Raw genomic sequence first — 11,909 nt, 5'->3', positions numbered from 1 at the left:
GCTGATTGTTAAATAAACGGCCGGGAAATGAGAGAGAGAGAGAGAGAGAGAGAGAGAGAGAGAGAGAGAGAGAGAGAGAGAGAGAGAGATTCTTCGTGGTATCGAGTCGAGTGGAGGTTTCCGAAGGTTCTTGCTTTGTTGTGCAAATACACTTCGCTTAGTGTGTGCGTTTCTTTGTTATGTAGTTTTTGTTTTTGTAATTATTATAAAAAAGTTTGAGTGCATCTTTATAATGAAAACAGCGTTAATAATAATAATAATAATAATAATAATAATAATAATAATAATAATAATAATAGCTATTCTACCACTACCACCACCACCACTGCTACTAATACTACTGCCGCCAACATCACTATTACTGTTACTACCACTAATATCACCACCACTAATACTACCACTAAGACTACTACTGCTACCGCCATCACCACCGCTACTAATATCAATGCTACTGTTACTAATCACCACCGCCGCCACCACTACTACTAGTGCCACTACTATTACCACCACCTCTACCACTACTACTACCACCACTTCCATTACTACTACTAATACTTCTACCTCCACCACCATCAGTACTAACATTACCAATGCTACTACTGCTACTGCTACTGCCATCACCACAGCTACTAATATCAGTGCCACTATTGCTACCACCACCTCCACCACCACTACCACTACTACTACTACCACCACCTCCACCACAACTACCACTACTACTACCACCACTTCCATTACTAATATTACCAATATTACTACTGCTGCTCCTACTGCCATCACCACCGCTATTAATATCAGTGCCACTAATACTACCACCACCTCCACCACCACTACCACTACTACTATTACCACCACCTCTACTACTACTACTATTACTATCACCACTTCCATTATTACTACTACTTTTACCTCCACCGCCACCAATACTAATATTACCAATACTACCATAACTACTACCACTGCCATCTCCACCGCTACTAATATCAGTGCCACCATTACTACCACCACCGCCATCACCAGTACTACTACTACTACTACTACTACTACTCCTACTACCTCCACCACCAACCGTACTGATATCACCAATACTACTACTGCTACTACTACTGCTACTGCTACTGTGTCAAAATCGCAAAAGCAGCGTCGTCCCTCAAACCTTATAAAGAAAGGCAAACACCCAGGTGACTGTCCTCTGGCCGCCGAAGAGACTCAAACGGGAGAGAGAAACGATCGCGATAATTCCTCTCGTGATGCAGAAGACTCCTTTCGTGATCCAAAATGTTTTTCCTTTTTTTTTGTAGGTTTTGAGAGTCTTGGAAACAGGACGTCGCTTGCGTCTGGTTAGGGTTTGATATCAATAATAATAATAATAATAATAATAATAATAATAATAATAATAATAATATTTTTTATTATTATTATTATTATTATTATTATTATTATTATTATTATTATTATTATTATTATTATTAGGAAGTGACCTCTCTGAGGGCAATGATTTATATAGACCAGAGGAGGCACTATACAAATCAAATGCTGTAGAAACAATTATTATTATTATTATTATTATTATTATTATTATTATTATTATTATTATTATTATTATTATTATTATTATTATATACAAACTCTTCTTCAAAGAAAATAATGAAACAATTAATTTTAAATTCTATTTTTGCCTTATACTTACACATAAGGGCGATCTTTTATTTCATAAAGAAACACAATTTACTCCGTAACTACAACATCCCTATTTCTGACATCGTCAGTGCACCTCACGCGGTGCACTGTAGGCATTACTAGGGGTATTTGCAGCGTCCCTTCGGCCCATAGCTGAACTCATTTTTTTTAACCATTTACTTTACCTTCATTCCCGCTTCCTTACTTCTAGTTTTCTTCCGGTTACACCTTTAGATCATTGTGCTTCATTTTCTTTAATATCTGGATCTCTTTATTTTGCTGTCCAACCACTCCAACTCCCTTTTGTCACTGTCTTAAGCGCTGAATGGCTGGAAGTGCTCCGGTGATTAGCTTGACAGCCTAAATTTCCTAAATCGAATCAATACACTTCTGCCCACTTGCTTAAGCAATCGAATCTCACAGACAAACAATCAACTATTATATGTTTCTATTCCCACTGTTGTGGGGAAGGAATTCCCCACCTTTTCCCCCACTTTTCTTTGCTGATTAAAGAACTTCCCACACGCTCTGCAATAACGCCACATCTCGCAACAATGTTAATGCTTCAAAATACAATGCCTGAAGTATTATGATTGTTTGAAATAAAATTGGTGGGATTACAGTCCGAATGGCATAATGGAACGACAGAGAGAGAGAGAGAGAGAGAGAGAGAGAGAGAGAGAGAGAGAGCTCTGTGACGTTCATTTGTCTTGATAAAGAGAGAGAGAGAGAGAGAGAGAGAGAGAGAGAGAGAGAGAGAGAGAGAGAGAGAGAGAGAGAGAGAACTCTGGTATTCATTTACCTCTATAAAGAGAGAGAGAGAGAGAGAGAGAGAGAGAGAGAGAGAGAACCCTTTGGTGTCCATCGGCTTCATAAAAGCAGGATGACAAAGAGAGAAAGAAAGAGAAACAGAAACAGAACTCTGGTGTTCCTTTGACTCCCAAAGGAGAGAGAGAGAGAGAGAGAGAGAGAGAGAGAGAGAGAGAGCGATAGGAAAATGGCTGGCTGGTCTTTTGTTGATAGTTGGGTAAGCAGAGAGAGAGAGAGAGAGAGAGAGAGAGAGAGAGAGAGAGAGAGAGAGAGAGGTTCCCCTGTTTTTCATTTGGTTGCATAATGAACGAACAATTTCCCCCGTCCATTTAGCAGTCTTTCTCAACTCCTCATCATGGCCATTGGAACTTGATAATTGATTTGTTTTCCTTCGAACTGCACTTACAGGTTGATTAAAACTTCTGATTTCAACTCGTCGCCTCAGGAAGGGTCCCCGAGGCAGTGTTGCCAGCTGGTGAGAATTCTTTCGAAGCAGTGTTACCAGTAGGAGCAGCGTTGCCAGACTAGAGTGAAAGGGAAGTGGTGTTGCCAGTATGATGTGAATGCCCTTGTAACGGAGTTCCATCTAGAATGCCTTTGATACAACGTTGCCATTCTGGTGTGAATGCCCTTGCATCAGTATTACCAGTTCAGTGGGAAGTCCTTCGAAACAATGTTGCCATTCTGGCGTGAATTCTCTTGTAGCAGAATTGCTAGTCCAGTGGGAAGTCCTTCGGAACAATGTTTCCATTCTGGTACGAAATCCCTTGTAGCAGTGCTACCAATCCAGTGCGAATTTCTTCGAAACATCTATGCCATTATGGTGTGAAATCCCCTGTAGGATAGTTGCCACTCCATTGGGAATTCCCTCAAAACAACGTTTTATTCCGGTGTGAATTCCCTTCTAGCAGTGTTACCAGTTTAGTGGGAAGGGTTTCGAAACAGGCTTACCAATCAGGTATGATATTCCGAGAAACAGTGTTGAGGGTCTGGTGTAAATTCCCTTGAAGCAGTGTTGCCAAGTAGGTGTGGAGTCACTGAGACAGGTACAATATGTTTAACAGAGACATTTACGGAAACAGGTAATATAACATTGATAAGAAACTGAAGAAATTTAAGATGCTTTTGGTTAAAATGATAGTATTTTTGCACAAGACAAAAAGGGAGAGAAATGTATTGCCAATTTCTGAAGACTTTGGCAGAGAAAGTGTTACCAGTGTCGATGCGAATATCAAACTGAAACGCGATCCTGAGACTGGGCTGTTTTAAAATGCGCTATACGGCGACGCAATGAAGAGGGCTCAACAAACAGTGCTTTTACGGAAGACAAAGAAACATTGGCACTAATTACTTTGCAAGCCAATTAACGCTTCCTTGCCCCCCCTCTCTCTCTCAAGCAAGAAAGAAGGACGAAAGCAGTAATTAGAGTAGAAGAAAGTCGAAGCAGGAATTACGCAAGAGGAAAACTTAACTAGAGCATCGTTGGAAGAACGGGGAAAACAGAAGAAGAAGAAGAAGAAGAAGAAGAAGAAGAAGAAGAGGAAGACAATATCATACGAAGAAAAGAGGAACATTCATCCCAAGAAAACGTAATTAGGACGTTGTTGGGAGAATGGAAATCAATAAAATGAAAAAAAAAACAAAAAATAAGAAAATGAATCAAAAGAATATTTCATGAGAGTAGGGAAAGAGAAATAAAAAGAAAATAACGAATAATAAAATTCATATGATGAAAGCCTCGCCTGGAGTATATTTAAAATAAGAAGAAAAAGATAAAAAGAAAAATAAAATAAGAAAAGTAAAATACTCTTATAGAAGGATGCCTGTGTGAAGCTTTTAAAGACAGATAAATAAATAGATGGATAGATAGACAGATTAGATATTTTTTGAAAGAAACATGAATTTCGGCATATATAAACAATGTATACTGAAAGACGTAATCATTTAGAAACTTTTAAAAATAATTTCCCCTCTTGGGATCTGGACATGCAAATCGACACTCAAAACAAAATAGAAATTATATGGAAATTAAAAATATTATTAGTAATCGAATAAAAAATTCTAAATCTATAACCTTTTAATTTTATAAATCATATTACCGAAATAATTCTCTGCTGAACTGGAGAACATTCTTATCAACAACAAAAAGAAATGAAAGATATTCCTGTTACCCTGGTATTATTGCAATAGAAATCACCAGTGGCATATCAGTGTTAACAATAAATGAAATAACGATGATTGCATCAAAATGCAAAAAAGTAAATAAAGATACAAGGGGGAAAGGTATCAGAGAGAAAATAAAGCCATAAAATTGAGAAAACGGACGAGATAATCACGAAGGAATGCATAAATGCAGATGACCAAAGAGTTTAGCAGTGATAAGAACTAGATAATCGAGACGAGTATATATAGAATAGCATAAAATGCGCAAATAAATAAAAAGCAAACGGTTAAGAACATTATAATCTCAAAGAATAATAAATGAATCTGAGAAAAATACACAATAATTCCGAAAACTACACAGACACACACACACACACACACACACACACACACACACACATATATATATATATATATATATATAGATATATATATATATATATATATATATATATATATATATATATACATACATACATACATACACATAATATATATATATATATATATATATATATATATATATATATATATATATATATATATATATATATATATATATATATATATATATATATATATATACACACATATATATCAAGAGAGAGACAGAGACAGAGAGAGGGGTGGGAAGGGAAACAAAAATAAAAAGGAAAAAGAGAAGAAACGAGCAAGAAAAATGAGAAAACGAAAACGGGAATAAAAAAAATATTCTCCCTTGGCAAAGCTCTTGTGGAACTTCTTCAATTAGTTGTTGTCTGGGGGTAATTTTGTGTCGTGTTGTCTTGGTGAGATTTTCATTAACTTTGGGGGAAAACTCGCGGCCAAATTACCAAAACATTTCGACATCGTTCATTTGTTTTCTTGTCACGTGACCTCGGGACCTTATCTCTGTATTTCTCGGGTGGGGAGAATTATTCGTAGCTTGAAGACAGAAACTGGAGAGGGAGAGGTTTGATTTTTTTTATTGTTTATCATGTTATTTTTTAACGATAGAGGCAATAATAATATTAATTATTATCATTACTGTTATAATAATAATAATAATAATAATAATAATAATAATAATAATAATAATAATAATAATAATAATAATAATAATAATAATGATGATTGTTATTATAGGGTGGCTGCATTGCAAATTCGAGTTTATTTCAAACTGAATCTTCTCAGTCTTCCTAATAATTCTTTTCTCATCCGCGTTAATATTGGATAACGACCAACGTTCATATTTTGGTAAATTATTGTCCAATATTATCATGGAAGAGAAAAAAATAATTATAAGGAAGTTTGAGAAGACTCAATATAAAATAACTCGAGTTATGCAGCTATCCTATTTAACAAAACTTGTTTAAGAGTGTCTACTTATTATTACTTTTTGATCAGTGTCTGCTGATAAACTCTACGGTGTTATCAACCCACATTTCACTACATACTCTGTATAGCGAGTGCAACCTGCTGTTCACATGCTGCTGATGTGCTTCTCTTTACCGATGCATGAACATTGACCAATCATTGTCCAATATTAACGTAGAATGGAAAATAATTATATGAAAATTAAGGAGATTCAATATAAAATTAACTCGACTGATACAGCTATCCTATTTCACAGGTCATATTGTCATGAGTCATATTATTTTCTTTACGAACTACATAAATACTGACAACAACAATAGCAAAAAAATATATAATAATAATAGTAATAATAATAATAATAATAATGATATAGTAGCTTCACGAGAGAACAGGGCAATTCCCACAGCTAAATTAATCCTCTTAATACTAATGTTTTCATTGTTAATACTGGTATTGATGATATTTCCATTATATGAAATAACCATTACATACTTCTATAGCTAATTCCTTGCATGTGCATTGGTTTTTTAATTAAAGCCTCAGTTTAATACTGGTACTCTTAAGTAGAAAGGTACCTACCTGATGAAAAAAATTGATATTACAAGGTAATAAAAGGGATGCCATGATCTTCAGTTTTCATGAGGAATGAGCCGCCATGTTTCTTAGCGCTTTCAATCTTCCTTATTGTGGAGTGGTTTCCTCAGATGTTTAAAGGTTTTCTATAGAGGGGGGGAAGGATGACGAAATAGGGGATTAGCAATGAGTTAAATAAGAACAAATTAAATAAATGTTTAGTTATTAAATAAAAAAGAAAATACAGTCACCGTGCCGTTATTCATTTATTTCTGTGTGATGAACTTTTGTTTATATTACTTTTGTTAGTAGCGACTACTTTTCAAAGAGGTACGTCGAATCCACCACTGTCACAAGGAATAAAACTAAGACAACTTTGATTTTTGTTAAAATAAAGGTGTTCATTAATATTCAGTCTTCACTATTTTCCGAATGATGAAAAGAACAAGTCTAGCAAAGAAAATGTCTTAGGTTAATGTGATTATATGCTCAGTTAAGTCTTAAATTACCACTTACTTTGCCTTCTTAAGTCTTGGGCAACTTCTTTCACCTGCTCAGGTTTCAAGTACCTCGGTCTCTTTCACCTACTTAGGTGTTAAGTGGCTCTTTCCCTACCTAGGTGTTAAGTGGCTCCTTCACCTACTAAGTCCTGCGCTGCTTCTTTACACACTTAAATCTTAAGTGACTGTTGTATCTGCAAAAATCTGAAGTAATTTTTCACTGGCATGACCTGAGTGACTTATCTGTTCATGTCTAAAGTGATTAATTTAATCTGCTGTATTAAATTATTTTTAAACTAAAATGGTAAATCACTCTTGATCGTTAAAAAAATATGTTCCAGTTTTTTTTATTTATCACTATTATTATGAAGGTGATGATGTTGATAGTGATGACTGATGTAGCAATAAAAAGTACAATTTTCGTCTGGTATCACACTACATGAAAATTAGCTTGTTTCTGTCACCTATTTATTTTAAATGTTTTGAAAATTATCAATTTTATTAGTTTAACTAACGAAGAAATAAAATGCCCAATAGTCTATTTGTATTGCCCTTCATAAACTCTACTACAGATTTTGTTTATCGTGACGATTTTGAAAATTTTTTCTTGTGCTTTTATTGTAAAAAAAATAACTTCCAAAACAGTCAACTTGTATATTAAATCACAAAGATATTCAGACTTTTTTATATTCATTTCTGAATTTTGAAATTTATGCATTACTTCAGCAAAATATTTTACATGTTCCGTAAATATTTTGTTATTCTGCTCTTGCAATCTGTCAGTTTTGTACATCACTATCTCTCTATTCTTCGGAGACGGATTTGACAGACTACACTTAAGAAAAATCGACTAAAAAAAGACGATAAAATACAACTTGAACAATTGACAGAATGTAACAATTAACGAAGAGATTAAAATAAATCCGGAAGGGAATTGTGAGAATTTCCTGGTTATTAAATGTAAATATATAATATGTGCTTTATTACAAGGCAATTATTCTTTATTGCAAAGCAATACGGCAGTAAATTACATCATGAAAGCAGTGGGCTGATGTTAATGTTTTAGTTAATGGTACATGGCTGCAGTTATCTCTGTTAATGTCACAGGTGATAGAGGTGACACACACACACACACACACACACACACACACACACACATATATATATATATATATATATACATACACACATACATACATACGTATATATATATATATATATATATATATATATATATATATATATATATATATATATATATATAGTTAGGAAAAAAAAAAAAAAAATAACTACCTGATGTCATTCTGTATCGAATACGTAGAAACCAGTTATTCGATACTATGGGAATTTTTTTTTTTCTAGATTTAATGAGGCAAGTGAGATAAAGAGAAACAAGTCCGTCTTGAGTAATTGAAACAAATGGGGCATCCTCATTTGCTTTTTTACTGGCCACCGAAGGGTTTGCTGCTGACGAGATAAGTGTTTAATATTTCTTTTCTATGAGATATATATAAAAAAGAATTTTTTGGGCTACAATGGCTTATGGTGGAAAAGAAACTTTGGAAAAAAAAATTAATGAAAATAAAAAAAGGCAGCAGCAAAATAAACGAACAAATGCCCTATTGTAGCCCAGGCCCGAGAAAAAACAAGTGAAGAATGCTCCGAAGTTTCTTGAACGCAATCGAGTTTTCTGTACAGCGTATAATCAAGGCCACCGAAAACAGATCTATTTTTCGGTGGTCTTGGTATAATGCTGTATGAGCCGCGTTCCATGAAACTTTAACCATGGCCCGGTGGTGGTCTATCCTATATCGCTGCAAGAAGCACGATTATGACTAATTTTAATTTTAAATAAGATAAAAACTACTGAGGCTAGAGGGCTGCAATTTGGTATGTTTGATGATTGGAGGGTGGATGATCAACATGCTATTTTCAGCCCTCTAGCCTCAGTAATTTTTAATGTCTGAGGGCGGACAGAAAAAGTGCTGACAGAAAAAAGTGCGGACAGAATAAAGTGAAGACGGACAGACAAAGCCGGCACAACAGTTTTCTTTTACGGAAAACTAAAAAGGAAGAACCTAGGCAATAGACCGGCTTTTGAAAGGATAGAAAGTCATATGAAAAACAAGAGTAGGAAGAGAATTCAGAAGCTTTGCAGTAGAGTAAGAGAAGGCAATCACTAACTGCTGTAAGTTTTGGAAATAGCAAATACTAATAATTCGTGTTGGAAAATTGCAATTTAATCGTAAATCAGGGCCAAAGGATCACTTTTCTCAAAATGGAATAAAACAGTATGAGTTGATCATTAAAGTAAAAAAAAAAACACATTTTGTTTTTTGTGACTGAGCATCATATGCATACACACACAAACACGCACGGAAACACACACACACACACACATACACACATATATATATATATATATATATACATACACAAAGAGATTTCTCTTCGTATATTTTACTGTTAACAGTCCAGAGCTTTTTCTTCTTCTTGGAAAAAGTAAAGAACGTGAGACACATGTTATACAGACCCTCTTCGCCGTCACCGAGAGAGCAGTACTCCATTTAGACCAGGTTATAAATCTCTATATTACAGCCAATTACAACCGGAGAAAGTAGCCCATTCTAGCTGGTATATAGCCACTTGCATCTGATCCAAAGATCTTTATTCCCCCATTCCGTTCTTAGTCAGCTCTTCCGGCTAATCAAGAAGACCTGTCTCCTATTTTTGTTTGATTCGGAATCTTCGGAGAACACGCATTCCGCCTCTTTTTTGTTTTGCAAGTTTAGACGTCTCCGCTCCGACTGATTAATTACTGGAGAACACTACCTGGCGAGTAATTAGATCTCGTCTTTTTTTTTCTTTAAGCCAATCACATCGGCTGATTAGCTATTCTTAACTTATCTCTGGCCTGTCCTCCACCCCCTGGGTCTATTCCTCAAACCCCTAACCTCCTATTCCCCCCCTCCTTCCCCTCCAACCCCACCTACATCCCACCTGACGGAGGAGAGCGTCGAGGGACACGAGAAACAAACCCGAACCAAACCAACGACTTTAGACTCATTAGCGGGCGCTGGTAAGAAAGTTAGAAAGATAATAGGTTCAAACTTTCTCTTTTCTCTTCCCCTTACCCCTACCCCCCTCCTCGCACGTCTCCTACCGCCTCCTCCTCCACCTCATCCTCCTACTCCTAACCCCCTCCCACTCCTAGGGGTTTCTGTAACTAGACAGGAAGGCTGGAGAGATAAGAGTGTGTTGGGGGGAGGCCTCTGGCGGACTGTTTTTCTGAACCCCGCCCCCCAGCACGAAAAGCTTGTGGGAAGCTTCAGTTAAAGGAAGGGCGGCGTGATTAAAGACTGGTCGTAGGAGGGCGAGGAAATGATTTCATGAAACAGAGTAAACAGATCGTTGGGGAAAGAAAATACTAATAATAACAATAATAATAATAATAATAAAAATAATAATATTAATAATAATAATAATAATAATAATAATAATAATGATAATAATAATAATAATGGCTCCTGTTGGCTTGTTATATATGAATAGGCTTCATCTTCTGAATAATAATAATAATAATAATAATAATAATAATAATAATAATAATAATAATAATAATAATAATAATAATATAATTTGGCAGCAGACCCTCTTTTAAACAGGTTCTATTGAATATTATTGCTGCTTCAGCTGCATTTATTTGTAGAAGACTTTTTCTATTTTCCTTATTATGACTTCTCTTCATTGGAGGCGCGTGCTAACAGCTCGCCCATATTTGTCATTTCATGGGGGGAAAAGTAAAATCTGATTCTGCTTTTATATTCTATACAGTTAGTTCTATACAATTGTTGTCGCGACGTTTCGACAGACTTCTGTCATTCTCCAGCGGGAGCTAGTAGAGGACTGGCAGATTGCATAGGTCCTTCTGAATTTATACACGGGCTTCAGCGGGGGGTCATGGACGGCGAATTCTGGACTGGCAGTCCTCTACTAGCTCCCGCTGGAGAATGACAGAAGAGTCTGTCGAAACGTCGCGGCAACAATTGTATAGAACTAACTGTATAGAATATATAAAGAAGCAGAATCCAGATTTTTTACTTTTCCCCCGTGAAATGACAAATATAGGCGAGCTGTTAGCACGCATCTCCAATGAAGAGAAGTCCGCAATAAGGAAAATAGAAAAAGTCTTCTATAAAATAAATGCAGCTGAAGCAGCAATAATATTCAATAGAACCAATAATAATAATAATAATAATAATAATAATAATAATAATAATAATAATAATAATAATAATAATATTATTATTATTATTATTATTATTATTTTGAAAAAAATTTTACACTCATGTAGAACAAGTCATATAGATTTGTCTAACTTATCTCCTACACACACACACACACACATACATATAATGTACACATACACACATACTGTATATTCAGCTGTGTATCTGATTCTGAAACAGTGTATATCACTCTCATGCTCGCGCAGCTAACGAAGTTTAGTGGGTCCATATGAGGAAAATAGAATCAATCTCTCTCTCTCTCTCTCTCTCTCTCTCTCTCTCTCTCTCTCTCTGTACAGAAATAGGAACGCGGAAGGCCAGGCCAGGGCAGGCTGCACAATTCAAATTATCCCAGAACGGGCAAAACCAGCGAGGAACTAATGACAGGGAAAATCAACTGGGTAATTCGGGCATTATCATCCTATTACCGGCCAGCAATTTGAATCGCTTCGAGGCTATTGTCGAAAGTTGCCTCTATTGAACCCCTATACGCAGTATTTATCACGTTCGTCTGAACGTTTGAAAAACTCGATGTGGC

The 11,909-nt window shown here is 35.6% G+C and overlaps 1 protein-coding gene across 1 annotated transcript; it reads right to left on the bottom strand.

Moving 5' to 3' along the window:
• Positions 1–457: 457 nt before the first annotated feature.
• LOC136842769 (loricrin-like) lies at positions 458–11,567 on the bottom strand. Its single transcript, XM_067110573.1, has 2 exons — positions 11,518–11,567; positions 458–1,118 (listed from the first exon to the last, which is right to left on the bottom strand). The coding sequence occupies exons 1-2, from the start codon at positions 11,565–11,567 to the stop codon at positions 458–460; spliced, it is 711 nt and encodes a 236-aa protein (XP_066966674.1).
• Between the last annotated feature and the right edge of the window lie 342 nt (positions 11,568–11,909).

This window comes from Macrobrachium rosenbergii, chromosome 2 (genome assembly GCF_040412425.1).
Source record: "Macrobrachium rosenbergii isolate ZJJX-2024 chromosome 2, ASM4041242v1, whole genome shotgun sequence".
In the NCBI taxonomy this organism is placed as follows: Eukaryota; Metazoa; Arthropoda; class Malacostraca; order Decapoda; family Palaemonidae; genus Macrobrachium; species Macrobrachium rosenbergii.
Note: the sequence above shows the minus strand (reverse complement) of the source record. Positions and strands in the feature narration are given on the sequence as shown.